The sequence below is a fragment of the Pelobates fuscus genome, chromosome 13 (genome assembly GCF_036172605.1).
Source record: "Pelobates fuscus isolate aPelFus1 chromosome 13, aPelFus1.pri, whole genome shotgun sequence".
In the NCBI taxonomy this organism is placed as follows: domain Eukaryota; kingdom Metazoa; phylum Chordata; class Amphibia; order Anura; family Pelobatidae; genus Pelobates; species Pelobates fuscus.
Window position 1 is genome coordinate 27,629,084 of NC_086329.1, and position 25,140 is coordinate 27,654,223.

Below are 25,140 nucleotides of genomic sequence, written 5' to 3' on the forward strand. Positions count from 1 at the left end.
ATACCGGGTCGCAGGCCCCCTAAGAGCTCCCGCACAAACAGCACGCGACGTTATCCTACGCTGTATATCCTCACAAGACAAGGGACAGATAATGGCGGCACTGAGGGACAAGACCCCACTATCGTTCGAAAACTCCAACTTAACCTTTTACCAAGATTTAACGAGGGCCACCCTTCAATGGCGCCGATCACTCCACCCAGTGACCCAACAACTGCGAGCAGCCAACATGAGCTACAGGTGGGCAGCACCAGGATCGCTGATGACCACGCACAACGGGACTACCCATACACTTACCTCTCTCGCAGAAGCCCCGACCTTCCTTGAAACTCTAGGGCTGAAAGCGGCGGACGCACAAACCACAGAGGGAACCTGGGACCCAGAGAACAGCGCCCCCTTTACCCCGCGCGCTGCCCCGGCACACCACCAGTCCACATGAATGCAGCTAAAAGAAACAGCCCCATGGACACTGCACAGAGACTTTGTATAACCGGGCTCTTCGGACACTAACGATAAGAATGTTTGTTTTTTTTTATTATTATTATTTTATTATTATTTTTTATTTTTTTTGTTTTGTTACCTGTTTATCTGTTCATCTCAAATTAGAGACCGAGCGACAGACACTTATATCTATACTTGAGATGAGATTGTTTATACCCCAGCTTATCAGTTCCCAAGCTGCACAGTATAGCGCAGCTCAAATCCTGGCACAACGAAAGGGTTTCCTACTTACACCTACCAGACACGTAGGGACCCCCCTCAAAGGTCCATGACCCCGCCATAAGCACCTACCACCGTGCCAACACGCACACACCCAATAGACGAGACGACCCCCCCCCCGCTAACCCCCTTGGTCAGGGGTAACAAGCAGCACATACCTAGCACTGAACACCACACTGAGATGGAAATGCAACCGTAGGGATGGTAAACAGACACAGGATCAACAAGTGACACAGCTTGGCAACATCCCATAACGGATTTAATCCCAGTAATAGGAACCATATAGTAATGTTCGATAAACACACGGTTCTGAGATAATAATGTCACCTAATGACAACCAAAGCATCTTCTCTGCACATATAACCCCAGAACCACAAATCCAGCCTCAATCTCAAGCTTGACTCAACTCATGAGCATTGACATGTCCTGTACACCTTAGGAAGCTCTCATTTAACCTCTGACATGCCCTATCAAACGCAGTAAATACACATAAAAAAGTGCTGTATAATCATTAATAACTCTCTGTCACACAAATGTATGCCTGTTTATAACCTATTCCTGCTGTTGTGGCAGAATAGGTACTTGTGTACCATTTATGCACGATAAAATAAAGAATTTAAAAAAAAAAAAAAAAAAAAAAAATGCTTACCCTATACCTCTAATAACAGAATTGTTTGACAGGCTCAAACATGCTACGGTATTCACCAAATTAGATCTTAGAGGAGCATACAATTTGATACGTATTAAAAAGGACCACGAATGGAAGACAGCCTTTAACACTCGGTCAGGTCATTATGAGTATACCGTCATGCCATTTGGGCTTTGCAATGCCCCAGCAGTGTTCCAAGAATTTATTAATGATGTCTTAAGGGATTTTATTCACTCATTTGTTATTGTGTACTTGGATGACATTTTAATATATTCTACAGACATTCACGCTCATCACAGACATGTTACAACAGTTCTGAAGACCCTTCTTGCTAATGGTCTTTATTGCAAATTAGAAAAATGTCTATTCGACCAGTCCGAGGTCCAGTTTTTAGGGTATTTGATTTCCGCCGAGGGTTTTCGGATGGATCCCCAGAAGCTCGCTGCAGTCATAGAATGGCCTCTGCCGCAAGGTCTGAAAGCCATCCAGCGTTTTCTGGGGTTCTCTAATTATTATAGACGTTTTATCAAAGGTTTTTCGTCTATAGTAGCGCCTATAACTCGTATGACTAAAAAGGATGACAATACACGTGTCTGGTCTACTGAGGCACTTCAGGCTTTTGACTTTCTTAAGACTACGTTCGCCTCTGCCCCTATTTTACAGCATCCTGTCCCCTCATTGCCATATATACTTGAGGTTGATGCTTCCGATATAGGGGTAGGTGCTGTCTTATCCCAAAGAGAGTCTCCTGACAAGCCATTGCATCCTTGTGGCTTCTTTTCTAAACAAATGTCCAAGGCAGAGAGGAATTATGATGTGGGTAATCGCGAACTCCTTGCTATCATTTTAGCACTCAAAGAATGGAGACATTTGCTAGAAGGAACTAAGGATCCTATTCTCATATTTACAGATCATAAGAACCTATCCTACCTTAGCGAAGCTAAAAGATTGTCTTCAAGGCAGGCTAGGTGGTCACTGTTCTTGTCTCATTTTAATTATATAATCACCTATAGGCCAGGTGACCGGAACACTAAAGCGGACGCTCTGTCCAGACAATTCGAGACTATTGACAAACAGGAGATTGATGTCACTCCTGTCATTCCCCCAGACAGGATAATAGCAACTACTATATTGTCTATTTCCTCGTCCCTCTTGCAGGCCATACAAGCGAAACAAGGCATGGCACCCAGCGAGAGGCCTAATGATAAATTGTTCGTTGACATTCCCGAGAGACGGGATATTCTGTCACTTTATCACGATACTAAGACTGCTGGACATCCTGGTATTTCCAAAACAGTGTCAGCCGTTTCTCGGTATTTCTGGTGGGATACCTTACGTAAGGATGTTACTGACTATATAAGTGCTTGTACTACTTGTGCATGTATGAAAACCTCTCGTAGAGTTCCTTGTGGGCTGTTGCATCCGTTGCCCGTTCCCGAGAGACCTTGGTCTAATCTATCAATGGATTTTATTGTTGAATTACCCCCTTCGAATGGTAACACAGTCATCCTAATGATAGTAGATCGGTTTTCCAAAATGGCTCACTTTGTGTCTCTTCGCAAGTTGCCCACTTCCAAGGAATTGGCTCTTATCTTCGCTAGAGAAGTGTTTCGATTACATGGTATTCCCTTATCTATTGTATCCGATAGGGGTAGCCAATTTATTTCCAGGTTCTGGAAAGCCTTTTGTTCGGAGATGGGTATTTCCCTCTCATTTTCTTCCGCTTACCATCCCCAGTCTAATGGAGCTGCTGAACGTGCCAACCAGTCTCTAGAGCAGTACCTCCGTTGTTTTGTGTCTCACCATCAGGACAATTGGTCTGACCTGCTTCCTTGGGCTGAATTTGCTCGGAATAATGCCACTCATGATTCTTCCGGCAAAAGCCCTTTTTACGTTGTCTATGGCCAGCATCCCGTTGTTCTTCCGGCTGCATTCTCCTCTCAGGGCATGCCAGTTCTGGATGAGCATTTGGCTGGTTTGCGTAATACTTGGGAGCAGGTTCAGCGTTCTTTGGTGGACTCTGCTGCCCGCCAGAAGGCTCAGGCTGACAAGCATCGCAGAGCGGCTCCTTCCTATGTTGTGGGGGACAGGGTTTTGCTTTCCACACGGAATATTCGCCTCCGGGTGCCTTCTATGAAATTGGCTCCCCGCTTCATTGGTCCTTATCGCATTATACATAAGGTTAATCCCGTTTCTTATGCCTTGGGTCTGCCTAAGAATCTGCGTATACCCAATGTATTTCACACCTCTTTGTTGAAGCCTTACGTACACAACCGCTATACCCGGCATACTCCCCCTCCCCCTCCTGTCTCTGTGGAGGGTCATGAGGAGTTCGAAGTATCTGCTGTTATTGACTCTCGTTTTCTTAGGGGTCGGCTTCAGTACTTGGTACATTGGAAGGGTTATGGGCCTGAGGAGCGCAGTTGGATTTCTGCGGATGCTGTTCATGCTCCCCGCCTTGTACGTTCTTTCCATTCGCGTTTTCCTGCCAGGCCTGGTCCTGCCCGCCCGGAGGGCGTGTCCTCAGGGGGGGGTACTGTAGCGGTACTTACCTTATCCGGGGGCCGGACGCGGTCCTCTCTTCAAGCCGCGCGCGGTCCTGCGGCTGCACGAGCCGCGCGCGGCTCGTCCGACTGTTCTGACAGGAAGGCGGGCAGTGACCGCGAGAAGCGGTCACGTGTCCCGCCTGCAGCTAAGAGCGCGCCGCGAATCTCGGGCGCGCTCTTAAAGAGACAGTGGGAGCCTAAATTGCAAAAAGGCTCCCATTGGCTCCTGTCATGCCAATCACCCCATACACTTACCTGTTGGGGGAGTGGAAGTGACAGGAGCCAATCACATTAGTTTGAAGGCTACTTATACTTACCCTTTTCCCTTAGTTCCTTGCCCTATCGTGGTTTCTGCTACAGTTCCCTTTAGTGCTTGTTGTGTTCAGTTGTGTTTCTCCGTATTTGACCTTGGCTTTGTATTCTGACTTCGTTTTCGCTTTATCCTATTCTGTACTGTTTGCCGGCTTGCTGATTCCTGTGTACCAGTCCCCGGCTAGTTTTCGTTTACGCTGTCTCTTTGTGCCCTTGACCTCGGATCGTTCCTGACTCTGTCTTATCCTATTACGTCGAGTCCGGCCACTCTAAGGTCCGGTAGACGTATCTCTCCTCTGTACTGTCATCTGTTAGGGCTGGATCCTGCGTGTAGGGGTATATACTCGTTACAGCGCCGCAGCAGTGACCGGGCCCCCTGGAAATCTATAGCCATCGGGTGGCCCTAACGGCATGGGCCATCCGATGGGCCCCTTCACATGTGCCCCTGGTGGTTTTACCGCATAGGTCGGGGCCGCAATACATGGCGGCGGGCACCCGGTCGCAGGGGTCCGCAGGGTGGCCGGCCCCCTTGGAGTGATGGGCCCGGTTGCAGCTTCGACCCCTGTATGAACGCCACTGGCAGTAGGAGTTATCAAATATGCCAAGCAAATTGCACTGTGTATTTTTATTTTATTTTTTGGATAGGGGGGAACATTTTACTTTTTTATATATATTTTTTTTCTTCAGGGTTTTATTTATTTATTATTTTTATTTTTTTTTAATTAAATGTATAAATGATAGGACAGTCATTTACTTTTAATTCAGAAACCCTAAAAATCATCTCCAAATAAGAAGCATTTATCTGCAAACTCCTGTTGTACTTGTGAAATCTTCCCATGTTAATAAAAATATTAATTTAAAGGTAGAGGAGTGTGGAATCCTGAATGAGAATTTGATAACGTTGTATGCAGTAAAACATGAATGTACTTGGTATTTGTGATGTTTTTGTCCTGTTTGTTACATTTTTGCAAAATGGCTATCCTTGACCTCTTTGCAAAGCATTTTTGGAATCTTCTGCCATTCTGTTTCTTGAACTCTTCATATCGCTAATAAAAATAACGTCTGTCATTAGCAAAAAAGATGCATATAAATCTACAGAAAATTAATCTCCGAGAGTGTCTGCTATGAAGATCAAGCCTTTTAATGAAGGGGAGGATAGATCACTGCATGTTGGGCTTTGGAAAAACTGCTTATTGCCCAGATTACAAAGAATTTTTTCTATTAAATACTGTGCGCAATAAAACAGAATGACTTGGCTTGGAGAAGAATTGCAATCCATTCTTACCAGCCCCACTTTTGAATATATATTGAATAGGCTATCTCAGAATTTGATAGACAGTGTGACAGATGCATTATGCATTGATACCTAGGAAGGTAAAATAGTGGAAGATCAGTCTGTGTTCTAAAACTCTGAGACCTCAAAACGCAATTGATACAAAAAGTAAAAATATATATATAGCTTTGTTATATATGTTTTGTAATAATAATGAAGTAAATTAAAATATGACCGGTAGTAAAGTATATTGCCGCTATTACTAACCCGAGGATAGAGGCCACAAAACTTAACACATGTCTGTCATGGCTGAACGAGGACTCTTGAAAAGGCATTGTACAGACATGAAGCATGTTGAGCCTAGACGGTCATGTGTTACGTCCTCGGGCCCCCTGTTGTGTTAATAATAGTGACATTATACTTTACTACCTGTCGTATAATAATTTATTTTTGTTATTAGTTATTACACTGTGGAGACATGCCTCAGGGACAGTGAGTAAAAAATATAGGACTACATGGAACATAATCTTTACAAGACATATAATAGGATTAATTGCTGGGGTAGCAATGGGCTCATGTACTGTGTACAAAAAAAGTTGCTTAGTGAATATATCCCAAGCTTCTTAAAGATTTTACTGCGGATCTGAAATGATATTCAAAGCTGTATTCTGAAACTATCATGTAGTACTGTAAATTCCACTGAATTGTTCACACTGTGTGGCCTATAGCTCACAACGCCCACTCCTTCCCGCCATTGCCCAAAATATTTAATCTGTAGAGAATTTACGGTGACATCTTGTGTACCAGCAATTTACGAGTGTGAAAGTGACCTTCAACTATGGAATTCAAACCTTTATCATTTTCCCATAAGCCCTAGGTCTTGTCTTTTTTTTTTTCTTCTTCCGGTTATGGGCTTCATGGTAAAGGCTTAATGATGATTAGACTGTTTTTTTCTTTTCAGCCAGGGAAGAACACGAGACAGAGGAAAATAACTTGAACAAAGCAAATACCAGGTAAAGGACAAAGCTACCATCAAAACAACAATGAATTCCCTAATCTTTAGTAAACATTAGAGGCTAACGGTCAGCTTCTGACATCCGAAGAAGGTCCCGAGTAGCACTAATATCATCACAGAGAGAAGCCTGGCTGTTTGGTCATTGTAACTAATGTAAATGTTTTATAATGATTTCATATTACAACCTGTTTTACAGAGAAAACTCAGAGTTCCTTTATATATTTACCAGATTAAAAATGGGTCTCATTTGCTAAATATGTAACCTATGTGTATCACAGCAAATTGGGCCTGTGTTTATTAATGGTTTCAGGAGTAGTTTTTAAGTCTTAGTAATATAATGGAATACCAACCTCCTATAGTAATGATATGTTGATGCTATATGTGGAGTAATGTTGTTTTCACAAATATGGATCATTTATTTGTTAGAATCTTGCACAAACGCAGCACAGGTGAACGTATAAGATACAGCATTGCCTTCCAAAGACAGTGTTTGTTTTCAGAGATAAATCCTGATATTGTATACCAGTCTATGTTTCTGACTTAACATACTAACCTATTTAAGTATTTTTTTATGCGTGAACAGCATTTTATCATTTTACATTTGAATTACTATTAATTATAATTTATCAGATCATTTATTAAGCCCATTCCTTATCTTGATGCCTTTCCATGATACAGCAGAGTAGAAAAGAGAAGGGAAGTACTACATTTACAGTGTGTTAGTGTTCTTTGCAGATGCCAAGTAATAAGGTTAAATGGAGGACCCAAAGCAAATGAAAGATTTCAAAGAAAAAGAAAAAGAAAGGGAAGGAGAAAATAAGCTACCGACCTGCCAGTAATATGACTGTGAATATATCCTTGTCATGGGGTCCAGATTCTATTAGAGGACGTAATTGGGTCCTTTTGCTGTTAATTTATATGTCAACATGTGATGCAATTTTATGCAGAACCTTCTAAAACAATAAGAGGCCCCATCTGTATTCAACATTCCATCCATTTATCGATTCTCATGTCTTCTAAAGTAGAGTAAATTTATTTTTAATAATCACTGTTGTTCAAGTTAGCTTAATTGTTTTATTATTCAGTGGTTTGTAATTGGTACACAAAATACAGACTATGTGCCCAGCAGTCTTGTATTCCCATTAAGTAGGCATATGACATGCTCAGTAAGGGGGGAAACATCAGGCAAAATTCACGGTAAGGTTTCATATGTCCTTTATTACAGAGGTGTGTGTTTGATTGTAGGATGTTTTTGTAATTACTGTTGTCTTGTCTTCAGACCTAGAGGCAGCTTTTTTTGAGAGTTAGCGGGGGGGGCTAGAAAACATATCATCTCCCCAGGGGACCTTGTTTGCTGACAGCTTCTCTTCCTATTCCCAGCTTTGATAAAACAGTTGAATATTTTGGAACAAAGCCAAAGGCTGGTGAAAAGGAAGTTAGCCCCAACTCCTTCTTCGTGGTGTGGTACGAATTCTGCAGTGACTTCAAGGACGTATGGAAACGAGAGAGCAAAACCTTCTCAACAGAAAGGTACGTTTCCAATCAAGACCCTTCCTTGCCCAGCATCTGGGAAGCCCAAATTACACTCACTCATTCCACAGGCGCCTTTGTTTTCTTTTCGGATCAAATGGACATCAAGGGAAGGTGATTCCCCCCCCAGGGCTCCAGAGGGAACCCGGCAGCGGCCGTCTGTCCTCACGAAAAGATAAACACGCCAGATCCGATAAGTTACACTTTTCTTTACCGCTTCCAATTACTTGCTAGTAAAATGAAAGAGACCTCTGCTAATTTGGAACAGATTCCTCCGCCCTTTGCTGCTGCTTTTTTTCCCCCTCTTATCTTTTTTTTTTTTTTTTTTTTTGGTGTCTGAGTTGCATGGAATCAGCTTGAATTAGCCCAAGCAACTCTTTGCATATAGCCTTTTTCTCTGTGGTTTTATCAGTGCTGAATCCATTGATGTATGTATTCCATGTATTCTCAGAATAATATAGTAAAGGAGTATATCCGCCACATTCTGGTCAATGCTAAGACTTCCCACTTTTATGTGGTCAGCACTGTACAACTCTGGAAATGGTTGTTCTGAGTAATACATTCTTGCCAAAACATATCTGCCTCTTTCCTCTTTCTTAATATCAAAGCTTAGTATACTTCTGTCCTGTGTACCTTCAGTCCTATATCCACGTCTTTGCTGTCCATTATTGGATATATCATTGTTTCATTGTCATCAGTATACAACCCTGAGATCAGTGGTCCTGAATAACAACCCATGTCAAAACAAACTCACCTTTCCGCTCTCGGAGTCTCTCCTATGACAGGAGCAGAGTATATACATCTGTTCTTTCTTTGTTGTACATGGTCAGCCTTGTGCAGCTTCATGGTAAAGATTCATGAAGAAGATACGTACTATCACATGTGTTATACTGATTAACAGTAATCTTAAAACCTATAAAGCACATGTCATTTTTCATGTTAATTACAACTCTGAAGTTCTCAAGAGGGAATAACGAGAGATATTTGCATAGTGTCATGTTTATCAATGGGGCGCCACAACCTCTTTTTATAGCCTAATAGCAGAGTACCCATATCTGCATCTTTTTTAACAAGCAATGCTGATGTCAAAATATACTGTCAAATACTAAAAATACTGAAACCGAGCTGGTACAGTATCCTTTGGGATCGTTTGTGAGTTGTTAATTTAGGCAATAATCTATTCACCTCCCCTCCCCCTCACCCCTCCATTTGTACGGCAATTCAGAATATGTTGGCGCTTGAGAAATTCCAGTCAGAACTAAATAAATTGCTGTAGTGGCTTTTGTAGCCTAAAAAGTGAATCCCAAAACATCCCAGTTTACAAGTAGAAATGGAGATGTACTGTATAATGTTTTTTCCAGGAGAACTGTGATGGTAAAATGTGATGGTTAACCATTTTAGTGTATATATCAAAATTAGAACTCCTGCACTCCAACTGTCAAAAAAAGGTATTACCCGAGGCCAAGTCACAATAATATTATAAATTAAAAAATATACCGGCACTCTAGGCTTTCCATAATCACTGTTTATTTGCAGTCAATCCGGGCATCAGGAGAAACGAGAAACAGCTGATTAGGTGAGTGCTTACTGGATGATAGTCCTATATAAGCCTGTTATTATGTAGGATACTTTTTATGTGTCCTGATGAAAGCTCCGACTGGGAGCTGAAACGTTGACCATTCTGGATTGACTGCAAATAAACAGCGATTTTGGAAAACCTAGATTGCTGGTATTTTTTTTTAATTGATATATATATATATATATATATATATATATATATATATATATATATATATAGTTAAGCTGTAATAATAAAAATATAAAAAACATCATTACTTTTGTTGAATAAGAAAATGTATACTAATAAAACACCCTAACACAAAATAAATTCCCAAGCCATCTGATAAATTAAATAAATGTATACTTCTGAAAGACCTTGCATGTATTCTTTGGAATGTGTAAGGATGTTAAAACATACAGTGATAATGTACAAACTGTTTTTCAGAGGCAAATGTACACACGTAGCCTAGGTGGCCATTGCCAGCATTTCTGTTGACCTACCTGTGTATTACGTATTTCTTTATATTGGTCTAATAAAAAGCTTGTTGATTCCTACACAAATCAAGGCTTGCGTCCTACAAATCTTTACCCCTTTAATGTCGTACAAAAGTCTCTTACCTCAGTAAAACTGGAAAATGAGCAGCATGAGCCACTGTGGCATTTATTTTATTGACTTGAATAAATCAATTAAGAGATTTAAACAGTGTAACGCAGTGCGGTGGGAAAAGAGTAACCAGATGCATTTAATAGTTTGGAGTTGAATCTGTAGCCTCCTTGGAGACATGTAACGTTCCAGCAGGAGAGCAGGGGATGCTTTGTAAGTGGCACCACACTTAATGCAGAAACGTCCAGATGATTCCTTACAGGAATATAAACTAGATGGGGAAAGCAAGCTGAAGAAAAAATAAAAAGAAACACATTCTGTACTTAATTTGTTTGTCCCAATGTTTTGTTTTTTTTCTTTTCCATTTGATGCCAAAGGGTTAGTTTTTATCCATACAGACGTTTTACAGGATTGATTTAATTTGTTCAGGATATACAGTAGTAAATATGTTGTCAAGTGATGCACTTGGAATTCCAAAAAGCATTATGCTAAGATTAAGTTAATGTCTTCTAAACATAAAAAAAAAACATAAAAGGGATCCCTGATTGGAGCAGGCCTATAATGCTGTAACAGATTTGCATTATCAGTTTGTTATAATACTGTTTAATTGGTTTCCAATGTTAAATTGGTGTAGGACCCACTGATATTGGGGTACTGTGGAGTAGTGGTGGGTTTCACACGATATGGCCATATGGTGGAACTGAATCCCATATTTATTTGCTGAGATAGGTGACTTTAAGTAGCCTTATAAAATTTAGTGTGCGCGCTTTCCTTAATCTGTATTTTGTATTATAGCGCCAGTCGTTTTTTTTATTTTATTGTTTGAAGACCTTATAGATTGGTAATTACTGTGCTGTTATGTGAATCTGGTCTTTACAGATTATTTTACAAAATGGAATGCCAACTCATTTAGTAACAGCACTGTATAGCCTGGGCAATTAATTTGGCATGGGATCTTTTAACTACCATATTGTACTAGCATGTCATGTTATTGGTAAGAGGTTGGTGTTTTCTGTTAGGTTTAAGGGATTACCCATGTAAGTCAAGGGGTACACCCACAGTCAGGATACTGTGGACTGTCACTAACATCATTTATGAACAGGTTAAGCTTGATTTTTGATTGTTGAGAAAGAGAAATATCACTTTGCCTATGCAATGGAGACTACTATAGATCACAACTAGTGTCTAACCGTATTTTGCTTTAAATTTCAGTATGTTTGGAAACATAGGAAAGTATTAGTAACAAATCAAGCTGCATTCATCCAGCTTTTTGCCAAACCATTTAAAATTTTTAGCAAAATGAGCAGGAAGCCCCGGTGTACAAAATTGTGCTGTGATATGGGACAGTTCCGCTGTCTCAATTCAACGTACAGGTGGGACAGGGAACTTGCATGAATAATTTGCTTTTTGATTTTTTACTCTTGTTAATACTTTAAGGCAACTTTTTTTTTTTTTTTTTTAGCCCACAAAAATTGCATCAACCTCTTCTGCATCTTTTTTTTTTTTCTGTAAATTTATTATAATTCCTTTTTATTTATTTTTTCATTTATTTTTTGTTGGCATGAATGTCTATGGAAAAAATATATGATGCAAGGATGCCTTAAAATGACTACTGTCCTGTATGGTACTTTATACATTTTCTGATTTAGAATATATATGGTCAGTACACAATAGATCAAAGTAATGATTCTTAACATTTCTTTAGAGTATCCTGAATTACAGAAACTAGCTTGGTGACCCAATCTTCAGTATTAAATTTAGCTTTATGACTTATTCTTAAAATATAACATAATGCATAACCCCATACCTTTTAGCATTAGTGCTGACAACCTTGGGACAGGTCTTATCAAAAAGTGAGAGTGTAACCCCCTCTCAGGGTTGCCTTAACAACTGCACAATATGCGGCACAACTTTGCAGTTTTTTGTGGCCAATTACCTGGGACATGATCGGTAAGATGTACCTGTTTCAACAATCGGAGACCCACTGAAAATGCAAGGGGTTAAGGACCATTTGTATACAACATAAAACATATGTAACAAATTATTGTTCATGCTCAGAGCAATCTATATGGGAAGTTAAACTAAACTTGGCTGTGTACATTTCCAGGCAGTGCTTGTTATAAATGAAACGAAACTCGACCTTTTTTTAAATTTAGTAACATCCTGCTGTTACTTTTTTTTTCCCCCTACACGTTTGATCTGTGCATTCGTTTTGAAGTGTTGATCATGCCTTTGTATTTTTATGTAATTAACACCAATGATTGCATTAATTAACAGCCTCTTCTTGGGCCTCGGTGTGTGGTATTACATAGTGTGAACTAATCAGATCTGTTTTTAGAACAAAGCTTAAACCTGCTAATGAGTGATTCTTAAACAATGTATCTGACAGACCTCACACAGTTCATGTTAACGTTCCACACTCTCTACTATTAAAGGGCCTTCCTGAATTGACAAACAATAAACTCTAGCTCCCGTGGAGATGGATGGGCCATCCTGACAGTGACTCTAAAAGGCTTAAGATCAGCAATAAACATACACGTTTAAACTAAGATAAGCTAAATGGTACAGACCTGTAAGCACCCCAATAGATCCACATAACTGTTAACAATTTACATATTATATCGTGTTATAGAAAGTCAGGTTTGCTAATTAACAATGGGCCTGGAAATTAAGATTGATGCAACTGTCTGCTTAAAGGCATGCGGAAAATGCCTGTCCTAAAAAATACCCTGCTTTAAGAAACTCCTTCATAATTAGGTTCAATAATTGCACTTGTCCACTTATGTTAAGTTGGCATACATTCTCTCCGTTCCATAAAAATGGTCTCCACTGCCTTTGCCTTTACAATTATTTAATTCCCATGTCTACATAATTAACCAATATATTTGTCTGTGTTGCTTTCCAAGCAAGAAAATAAATAAATGGTGTAATATATCTTTATGTCTAAAAAATACTTGGACTTGGTTACAAAAAAAGTATGATAAAATCCATTCTGTGCTCAGAGAGCTTTTGATTATGTATAAACTCTGGCAAAGGCAGTGGAGACCATTTTGATGGAACGGAGAGAATGTATGCCAACTCGACATAAGTGGGTCCATTCTACTAGGGTATCTAGCTCTTTGCAGGTGATCACATGAAACTTTATAAATTCTGGATGGTTGATCATTTTAACACTGGTGAAGAATATTTGTGTGTGTATATATATATATATATGTGGTGTCTTATTAACAATGGCCCCAGATGAGTTAAAAACCATGTAGGAGGTCACAAAACACCACAATGCAGTCGGTGCTTTGAAAACAAAAATCACCTTACTTCAAATGTGAACTAGTTATATATAGCTATAATTGTGGTCATCTACAGCTAAAATTAAAACCTAGATTTGCGCAATTACCAGGGAAATGATGATGGCAGCAAGGCACCTCTAGGCAGCTACCTACTGAGATATGCGACAGTGGTTTAATGGTTTTCAGGGACCTAACGCTCCCAAATTACAGGTTCTTAGTGAGGAAGGATAGTTAGGAATTTTCATTAAACCCTAGCTATATCAAATCCCAAGTGTCTATTTATTCTATAAATTTAAATTTTCTCTTTAGCCACTTTTTGCACGTCTTAACCATGTATAGTTTTTGCGTTTGCCTTTTGTCCTTACTCATTTTGTTCATGATACAGATTAAGTTTCAGCTCCCAATCCTTTTTGTCCTTACTTATTTTGTTGGCAGTCCAAAGGAACAGGGCTTGAATTATCTAGCTAGGGTTTTTAGGATACTGTGATCTATTAAATAACAGACATGAACAAACGTGTCAATTACAAGATATTTACAGTTTCCATGGTGCTATAAATATGCAGTATAAGTTTAAGCATGGGTCGCCTGGTTGCCAGGATCAACGTTCTCATTACTATGGCCTATTTGGATCTGGAATTTGTCATGCCTTGTCATATTATACCAAGCCAGTTGAAATGGCCCAGTTTTTCCACTCTGAGTGTCAATGCTATTAATAAAGGGTCTATAGTCCTTTATTTGACCTCATCCAATCTCCCACATTATTCATTAATATAACTTAAAAAAATTTTTTGCAGTACAATAAAATGTTTTCAGTCATCATAGATACATTAAGAAAAAGATGTAAAAAATATACAAGGTATGATTACTGGTACACCAATAGATTAGACTGAATATTTATACATGAAAACGTACTTTTTGTTTTTGTTTTGTATGCCGGGCAAACTGTTTTGTATGCCGGTTTGCTCACTGATTATATAGAATTGGGTTGTCTACAACATATCACACCTTATACTGTCCATTGTCATGTAACAGAGGGCTTTCATTACCTAATGTAATCCATGATTTGAGTTTGATGGTCAGTGTCGGATATGAACACTGATGGATTCCTGTCAGTATGAGTTTTTCACTGTCTAATTTTGTGAACTGGTTGATTACAATAACTACTGTGGTCGTTGGTGAAATTTGTTCCAAGTCTTGTCCATTAATTCTGTAAAAGCTGCTGATGTTTTTCCGTTTGTCTTGTAGGCTCCGTCTGGCCCAGGAGACGGTCAACAAACTAACAGCAGAAAAGAAGGTAGAAACCAAGAAGATTAACCCTGCGGCTAGTCTGGTAATTATTGTGAAATACAAGTCACTTGTATTTTGTCCCAGTAGAATGTTTTATCCCGTTCCTAAATGTTGTTTGTGAGCTTAGGCGTCCTTTAAATGGTGCCGCAAGAAAACCTTTAGACAAATGTGCAATGGAGGTCACAGCTCCCATTCTTACTGCCTTTACAACTTGGTAAAAAGACAATGTAAATTATTTAGAGACTTGATTAACCTTCTGAAAAGTTAGCAAACAGGGAGATAATCAGAATTCAAACGAATATATACATTAATGTACCTCAACTATTAGTCTTTGCTCCTTTTTTTTTCACCTTCTGCTTACATTATTCATCCATTTCTTTTGTTTTCCTTGTAGACCTGTTGGGTAGATCATAGACCAGGGGTAGGCAACCTACGGAACCCGAGGTGTCTTTGCACGGCACTCAAGGCTGCTAGAGCCAAACGCACTCTGGCCTATCAGGTGTCCCAGTAAAACTTCAGATGTCTGCTAATACGAAGAGGTGGTGAAGGACAATCCTCAATTTATGCATTGCAGCACATCTGAGATCACTTCCTCCCAGCACTTGTGAATGGGAATCCACACTGTAGTAGAGCAGCCCTCGACAGCTATAGCAGCTCCTGTCCTTGACCTGTACCTGGCCAGCCTGGTCCCCACTGGAACCCAGGGAACCCACCCACATTGCTAGATATACACGGAGCTGCAGAATAGCCCTCCCCTCATACAAATAATATGAACAGCCCACACACACACACACAATCCCCACAAACGCAACACCACTAACAATCCACATACATGCACACAACCCCACATGCAGCCTCTCCCATGCAATACCCCAAACAGCCCCACACATGCACACACTACCAAATACACAATGTGACAAATCCATCCACACACAAGTCCACAAGCAGCCCTCATACACAGCCCACATTCATATGTATCATACACGATACCATAAACTACTAATGAACATATACAATATAATAGCTCACACACGCACAAATACAACGATACAAAGCAATTACAGTAAAAATAACACAAGCAGAATACGGCAGCATACACACCTCAATTTAAAAAAAAAAAAGGAACGGCACGCTACGGGACATCACAATCCTGTATCGGCACAGTGCTGCTAAAAGGTTGCCTACCCCTGTCATAGACCATAAATGAAACACCCCTTTAGTAATACTTTGTCTTTTGGAAACACTGTAGATTGTATTCCTATTATGTGTCCGACGTAAGGAACATATCTGAAAACTTGTTACCTGAAACCTACGTTCCTATAAACCTGATTTCCCGGTAACCTGTAAATCTCTTGTCTGCAAACCTGTATTCTTGTAAGACTGAGATCCTGATAGCTGAAACTGTTACCTGCAACCTGATCTGTGGCTTTATAGCATTCCTCTTCCAGATTCTGGAGTTACGTCATGGAACTCACATGCCTCTTAACCAGCCTCGATGTTTTTCTAAATATTCTGTTACAGTGTATGTCGTTTTAGTTCTGTTTTAATTATAGACTGTCCTATAGTTACCAGGCTGGATTTGTCAAAGAATATGATACAACCCTTCAGGGCCTGGCACTGAGGCTTTTGGATTATGTAGTGTAACGGATCACCTGGCACCCCGACCGGATACCTTCCGTTGATGGATGCTCCTAGTGCTTCTCGAGGACTCCAAGCACTCCGCCAGACACTATAACCACTGCAAACCCCACGAACCACCGCAGCTTGGTTGGGGTCTCGCCGTCTCCACCCACTCTGGACCCAAGACCAGGGTCCAGCTCCAGTAGGTCAACCTCTCCAATTCCAGAGAGCAGGAACAAGAACCAGCCCTTAGCAGAGCTTAGTGATTATACCCTGGGGAGTATAGTGATTATAGCAATCCCCAGAGTGTAGTTCTCCAATCCTCAAACATGAGCCGAAACTTCATGAAGGTCCAAGATGATCTGACTTTAATTAACACTCACAGACTTTTATGCAAGTCCCCATGCAAGGGGACATCCCACAGGGAGGGACAACATGTAACCAATCCCGTACAGTAAAACATAAAACACACCCAGCACAAACACATAAAATCTTCCCCTCTGCCTGTGATATAATTACTGAACACAATGGGTTAATGTAATTTATCACAGGCAGGAAAAATACACTTTTTCTACATATACTATAACTTTAAAAATATGCATCACATTCACCAAAAAAAAACAGTTTCACAAGAGTCCTCTATCCTGGAGACAATGGAGAGGTAATCCAATTATATCCAGGGATAAAGGCAGACTCCATTGAGCACATGTTAGCAAAAGACACAAAAATACATAACTCCTATCATCCCCAGATGGCTTGGATCTGAGCGCTCAATATATCCGAACAGCACTCAGATGCCACAAACATAGTCAAATCGCCATGGAGTTTAAGTCTAGCATGGGCTGATGAGAGGTCCATAGTCATGAGGCAGGAGGCTGGCACTCAGGCTCCTCCAACAGCCATGGGAAAAGGGCCGCTTGTCACCTAACCATCTAGGGACAAAAGGCGTTTTGTCACAGATCTCCCCTTTGGGGGGGAGACTAACCAGGTACCTGACCTGTCGGTAAGTGCCTGAGTTAGTCGATAAACCCACCCACAGTGAACAAGTACATGAGTAGCCCGCCCACAACACACATTTACTGCACCTGGTGGTTCCTCTGGTGGTACTGGGCAACACGCTGTGGGGACTTGGGGGGGCAGAGGCCAACTGCGCTCTGCCCAAATGCCAGCGCTTCTGCTGGGGTAACCTGGACGCAACTTGGCTGGGGAGGGGAGACGTCTCGCTGGGGAGGAAGGGCGGCACCTTCAGCTCCTTGTAACACACTCGGCCGCTGGGAAGGAAGGACAACACCTTCAGCTCCCTGTAACACATACTGCCGCTGGGGAGGAAGGGCGGCTCCTTCAGCTCCCTGTAATACACACTGCCGCTGGGGAGGAAGGGTGGCACCTTCAGCTCCCTGTAACTCTCACTGCCGCTGGGGAGGAAGAATGGCACCTTCAGGTCCCTGGGACTCACACTGCCGCTGGGGAGGAAGGATGGCACCTTCAGTTCCCTGGTACTCACACTGCCGCTGGGGAGGAAGGATGGCACCTTCAGCTCCCTGTAACTCACACTGCCGCTGGGGAGGAAGGATGGCACCTTCAGCTCCCTGGGACTCACACTGCCGCTGGGGAGGAAGGATGGCACCTTCAGCTCCCTGGGACTCACACTGGCGCTGGGGAGGAAGGATGGCACCTTCAGCTCCCTGGGATACACACTGCCGCTGGGGAGGAAGGATGGCACCTTCAGCTCCCTGGGACTCACACTGCCGCTGGGGAGGAAGGATGGCACCTTCAGCTCCCTGGGACTCACACTGCCACTGGGGAGGAAGGATGGCACCTTCAGCTCCCTGGGATACACACTGCCGCTGGGGAGGTTGGGGCCGAATGAAGCTAAGGAAGCGTTGGTAGTCCTGCTCCAATGCCTACTCCCGAGTAACTTGGTAAGCGAGGTCACGTCCCAGCTCAACAGCTGAAGGAAAGGGCAGCATCTTTATCCGGTACCGATAAATAGTTCAGAACCGCGACACCTCTGGACTCCCAAAGTCATCATCTTCCTGCATGGCGTTGAGCAACAGGCCGGGGCCATAGTATCCCTCCCCCTCTGGCTGGACCTCCTCTGTCACCCAAGTGTCTCGCTGGACTGCGTACCACCGCAGCGCCCGTTACGAGTCATCCCATATCAGCTCTCTCTGAACTAGGAACTCAAGGTATCTTACCCACTCCGTCAAGGGTTGTTCTCCCAGGATTCCCATCCGCTGAGCCACTTGTTGCTGCCAGCGCTGTGCTTTATTTGGAAGCTTCTTTCTCCGCCGAAGCTGTGCGACCTCCATGGACTCCTGCCAGAGCTCTTGCATTATAGTCTCTCTATAACTCAGTTCCACCTCGTCTGACACAAAACCATATTTTTTCAGTGTGCCTTGCAATCTCCACTGGAACTCCTCCACGTATGTGGTCGCTGTGTAGGGGCTCTCATACTCCATGCTGCTGTGAACAGGGACACTGTACGGATACTAGCGTTGCCCTCAATTGTAATTCCAAATGCTACCGGTGTCTCCGAGCTGCTTCTCCTTGCACTAGGACGCCATCCCACCGCTTGCCACCAATGTAACGGATCACCTGGCACTCCGACCGGATACCTTCCGTTGATGGATGCTCCTAGTGCTTCCCGAGGACTCCAAGCACTCCGCCAGACACTATAACCACTGCAAACCCCACGAACCACCGCAGCTTGGTTGGGGTCTCGCCGTCTCCACCCACTCTGGACCCAAGACCAGGGTCCAGCTCCAGTAGGTCAACCTCTCCAATTCCAGAGAGCAGCAACAAGAACCAGCCCTTAGCAGAGCTTAGTGAGTATACCCTGGGGAGTATAGTGATTATAGCAATCCCCAGAGTGTAGTTCTCCAATCCCCCAAACATGAGCCGAAACTTCATGAAGGTCCAAGATGATCTGACTTTAATTAACACTCACAGACTTTTATGCAAGTCCCCATGCAAGGGGACATCCCACAGGGAGGGAAACATGTAACCAATCCGTACAGTAAAACATAAAACACACCCAGCAGAAACACATAAAATCCTCCCCTCTGCCTGTGATATAATTACTGAACACAATGGGTTAATGTAATTTATCACAGGCAGGAAAAATACACTTTTTCTACATATACGATAACTTTAAAAATATGCATCACATTCACATAAAAATTACACATTCACAATGAATCCATTCAGGGAAACAACATATTTAAAAATGGCACGAATCAGACCAGGGGTTCAAAAGTTAGCAAAAGTATTTTTAAAACCCACTGCCAGCATGGCTTTCCGGACCAAACCAGTTTCACAAGAGTCCTCTATCCTGGAGACAATGGAGAGGTAATCCAATTATATCCAGGGATAAATGCAGACTCCATTGAGCACATGTTAGCAAAAGACACAAAAAGATACAAAAATACATAACTCCTATCATACTGAACAGAACCCCCACATTCAACCCATCCCCAGATGGCTTGGATCTGAGCGCTCAATATATCCAAACAGCGCTCAGATGCCACAAACACAGTCAAATCGCCATGGGGTTTAAGTCTAGCATGGGCTGATGAGAGGGCCATAGTCATGAGGCAGGAGGCTGGCACTCAGGCTCCTCCAACAGCCATGGGAAAAGGGCCGCTTGTCACCTAACCATCTAGGGACAAAGGGCGTTTTGTCACATGTAGGTAGATGTTGGCTCTGCAAGCCTATTCTTGCTAATTCACTGCTTCCAACAGAGCTTGTCCAATTTATCTATCCTGCCATGGCCATAGCATAAAGTGGGTTATTGGCTGCAGGAGTCTCCCAATACAACCAAGGTTTGCTTTTTTAACCACCTGACCTCATTTCATCATTGCCACTAAATGTGCTTTAGCACAGCCTATCTAGCTACATACTTACAGTGCAGGTATGATAACAATATCTTTGTAAACCCCCTGTCGCCTAATCACAAAGTACAGTCAACCACCCAAACCTTCCTTGCTTTATCCTGTTTCCCCAGTCTCCTGTGTCTATTCTAACGCACACACCTTGCCTAATGCATATTTATTTCAGAAAAAGGAAAGGTGTATCCCGCGCCTAGTATATTATATGTGCAAAAAATACATACATATATTCTCAAATATATCAGGAAGGAGCCGAACCTCAGGATAAAAACAGAGAATAAAACACAATAGTGCAATACAGTAATAAAAAATATTTTATGGTGGTGAGTGCGGCTATATATAATCCACTCACATTTATATGAGCTATAACAGAGCTCAGCTGTGCAGCGCTTGGACGGTACAATCCCCGTCTTGGGAGATGTTGTAGTATATGCAGGTGCTTCCAAAGTGCAGTATGCGTGGTATATGCAGACAAAAGGAAAAAAATAGCAGCCAATAGTGAAGTACGTCCCAATAATGGTGTAAATAATGAATAGTATTGTACTTACAATTACTAGAGCATGTAACCTGCTCTAGTGTGGTCAGCTTAGGTGGTATAATCCCCACCAAGGATATACTGGATCCAGGAGGTAAAAGAATGAGTATATCCTTGGTGGGGATTATACCACCTAAGCTGACCACACTAGAGCAGGTTACATGCTCTAGTAATTGTAAGTACAATACTATTCATTATTTACACCATTATTGGGACGTACTTCACTATTGGCTGCTATTTTTTTTCCTTTTGTCTGCATATACCACGCATACTGCACTTTGGAAGCACCTGCATATACTACAACATATCCCAAGACGGGGATTGTACCGTCCAAGCGCTGCACAGCTGAGCTCTGTTATAGCTCATATAAATGTGAGTGGATTATATATAGCCGCACTCACCACCATAAAATATTTTTTATTACTGTATTGCACTATTGTGTTTTATTCTCTGTTTTTATCCTGAGGTTCGGCTCCTTCCTGATATATTTGAGAATATATGTATGTATTTTTTGCACATATAATATACTAGGCGCGGGATACACCTTTCCTTTTTCTGCATATTGTTCACAAGGTTTGGGAATCCTTGTTTGTATACTGCTGCCTGCACGTTAGTTACTATAGAGAGCGCCTATTACTCTATTTTTTTCTTTGCATATTTATTTCATCCTGCCTGACAACTGCACTTACCTCCTAATAATACTTTACAGTTTGACAATATATTGTAGACATTTGGATACGCCTTTCAAATGATTTAATATTTAGAAAAATATTGATATATTTTTTGTATGATATATATTTTTTGATATTTTCATTTTTTTTTTTAAATCTTGCAAAGTTTTTCCAGAATAATTTCAAAAGCTTATCCAAAATATATTAAAATAGAACCCATAATGGATAAGCCATATATACTACATAAATTCTATTATGAAGGCTCTGTTCCAATGCACAAACAATATGAAGGGCTAAAAGTGTGTGCGTGCGAATCTTTTCCACAATTTCCTTCTACCCCAGTCATTCTTCACATATACTCCTCTTTAATTAATATAATTATAATAATTTACATTTCTTCACATATAATTATACTCTCATTTCCTCTTTATCCTTTAACCCAAATCCTAAAATGCAGATCCGTGTTCTCATTCACCTGCTCCCCCATTGAAAACACATAATCCTACTAATACCTTCATTGTGTCATTATAATTGTTATCACTCGTGACCCTGGTTTGTAATTCCACTGCACTCTAACTCTCACATCAAGAAGAATAAAAAAAATTGGCATATGCACATGCAAGCAAACACGAGCGAGAATCCTATCCAGGCTGGAGAGAGCGCAGGACGTGATTAGCCAGCCTTAACAAGGGATGTCTCTGTGTTATGTCTGGAGCAGCAGCCAGTCTGAAAAGCAAGAATGTGATTAGGAGGGTGGGTGGCTGCAAAAAGCCACTTTCTCCGAGGTGCTGGTAATTGAATCAGATCTGCAACTTATTAGTGAAAGTAGCTATTGAGCATTTCTTTTGTAGCCTTAGGCCGGTTTCTGTGATATCTGTCATGCAGGTGATAAACACACAAACACACAGAGTGTAACCGATTTGAACATTTATTTTGTCTTGTAATGTATGTTACCGTTAACTTGTAAATGTACAGAAAAAAGTAGATTGTGCATATTGTTGGAATGTGTTGGAAAAACCTTTAATTTCAGATTTTTATATATTTTTTCTTCCTATTTAAAATCACAGAAAGAGAGACTTCGTCAAAAAGAAGCCAGTGTGAGTGGCAACTGAAAGTAACCCTAAAGTGCAATTTGTGAGGTCCAGCTTGGCTGCTGTGGGGGTGAACAGACTCTCAACCAGCAGCAACAGAATCCATGTGCTGTAATGGTGTTACTAGCAATCGGAAGCTGGAGACCTGTTTCACATGCTCATATTTTGGGTGTAAAGGAGCACGGACCATATTGTGACTGAACAAATCTCCGGACGTTTAATGGATATTGACCTTTATATAGGCATACATAAAAGAAGACCTCCATGTTCCAGTACTAGAGACATATTGTGTGCGCGTGTGTGCGTGTGTGTGAGTGTGTGTGAGTGTGTGTGCGTGTGTATGTACACAAATATATATACATACAAAGCGAGAGCTGTTTTAAATGCAAAAATCAGATTAATGCTACCTGGGCTATTATAAATTATTCACAATGTCCTAGGTTATTTTATTACCTGAAATGTTTTATTTCTGTTACTTTTATATAATGCATATTTATATTCTTGTATAGGGTGTGTGTATGTATATGGCATTTGTAGGCAGAGCTGTTGTTGCTACCCAGGAACTGTGTGATTTAGTTAGTGAATATCCAATTAGACGTTAGTTCTCTCCGGCCAAAATGGCAGCTAGAAAATTGCACTATATTTTTTTCTACACTGCGTATACATACGGTATATTGCCATCTTTTTTGGAGTTATTTTAAGCAAAGGAAAATGCAAATTCATTATTGCATTTCCAGTCACATTCATTTTTACTTTGATATCAGAGGAAAACGTGTACTGCAAACTCAGTTATTGAAAGTCAGAAAAGTTAGTGTGAACATTACCTGCGGTCATCACAGATACACACTTTCCATCTGTTTGTGCTATCACATTGCATTGGTAAGAAACCGTTCGTGCACAGACAGGCTGAGTGATATATGGTAAATACAAATTGTATTTAGTCAAATTCTTTAGGTTGTATATTAATACACAAATGGAGTGATGAACAGCGGCATTCCAGAGGTTTGTGAATGGAATTTCCAAAGATGCTCTGCCCTTATGTAATCTATCCACCTATGGACTTATTAATCCACTAGGAATCGGTTAGGGAGAAACCTATAGCCAAGCACCAGGAAACATAGATAACGTTTTACGTGTATTTACATTTCACATCGGTGTCAGGATTTGGAAAACAAAATAGGTTCCAGCTAAACATAACATGCTATCTTCCCTCCTACCATTTAATGAAGATAGGACAAAAACATTCACCTGTCCTGAATTGTGTATAAACGAAGAACTCGATTTTATGATTAAAACATTTGTATAGTTGATGTGAGTGATTCCAATCCAGTTAAATTAATGTTGCAATTTCTATGGTCATACATGTGCACTCGTTAGCTTGTTTTTAAAGTAATACTCTAGAGTTTTAAATTAATACATTTCCATTTAATACATGCATTTATAATCTCCTGGGCCCCTCTCCCCAACAAAATCTCTTCAATGAAGAATTAAATTAAAGGAACACTGTAGGCACTATAACCATTTCATATATGGTAATTTACTATACCAATTAAAGGAACAATGCAGGCACTATATCCAGTTCATCTCGTTGAATTGGTTATAGTGGCGAGAGTCCCCTGGTGCTGTCCCTACATTCAGTGTTTAAACATTTTTGAGCAGATTAACACTAAATAACAATCTCTGGAAACCCACACCCCATTCCAAACTGGAGGTGTGACGTAGGCAGATATTACACACTTCCTTCTAACCATACCAATTCATACCAGCAAAGGGTGATGCGAAATGCTGAAAGAGAACAGCTGGCACTCTTAGCCAATCACAGACACCTTTTCCTTCTCAGTCTAATGCTTTCTCATTAGCCCAAGCAGCACAGAGGGGGATGGGCTGCTGTGTAAGTATTAAAACATTAGAAACCATTTAAGATTGAATGGAACGATTCAGATGCTATAAGCACTTTAATAAGGTGAAGTAGTTACAGTACCTACAGTGTCCTTTTGAAGGGAGCACTCCAGGAACTATGACAACTTCATCGGAATTAAGTTTTGATGGTGCTAGAAGGTCCTCAATGTCTTCTCTCCAGCGCCATTTAGCTCTGCTGCTCTCAGATTCTAAAATCAGGAAGCTTCAGACTCATGTCGGTGGCCATCCAAAATTTCCTGTCTGAAGAATCTAAGTCCAGTGGAAGGTCCAGGAGCTAAACGGCGCTGGGTATAACATTTGGGGGTTAAACTGTTCTTGCCTGTTTGGTGTCCACAGGTTCCCATTAAGCCGTAATCCAGCGGTAAGAGGGTTCCTCGTCACATCTCCTCTGCACCTCCAAGTCATCATCCTTACTTGGGAGAATTTTTCGTAGGAGAGCATTTCTTTACGCTTTGTGCTGGGTCTGTCCTTGGTCCCAGCTGTTTGAAGTACTTTAGGCGTTTGGAGTGTTTAATTTCAGCCCATAGGCAGTTGTATGCAGAGTAAGTTTACGATCTTCTCATATGAATACAAATAACTGCAATTTGTTTAATAACCTTTACTGTTTGTTAGTTAGTTCTAATTAATTAGAAT

At 41.2% G+C, this 25,140-nt stretch overlaps 1 protein-coding gene across 1 annotated transcript in view; it reads left to right on the forward strand.

The window, feature by feature from the left end:
• FMN1 (formin 1) overlaps window positions 1-24,741 on the forward strand; it is a 130,990-nt gene extending 106,249 nt beyond the window's left edge. Inside the window, exons 14-17 of the mRNA XM_063439910.1 lie at window positions 6,459-6,510; window positions 7,893-8,042; window positions 14,739-14,823; window positions 22,564-24,741. Coding sequence (XP_063295980.1) covers window positions 6,459-6,510; window positions 7,893-8,042; window positions 14,739-14,823; window positions 22,564-22,608 — 332 coding nt within the window. The 3' untranslated portion in view covers window positions 22,609-24,741. The remainder of the gene's footprint in view (window positions 1-6,458; window positions 6,511-7,892; window positions 8,043-14,738; window positions 14,824-22,563) is intronic.
• The last annotated feature ends 399 nt before the right edge of the window (window positions 24,742-25,140 follow it).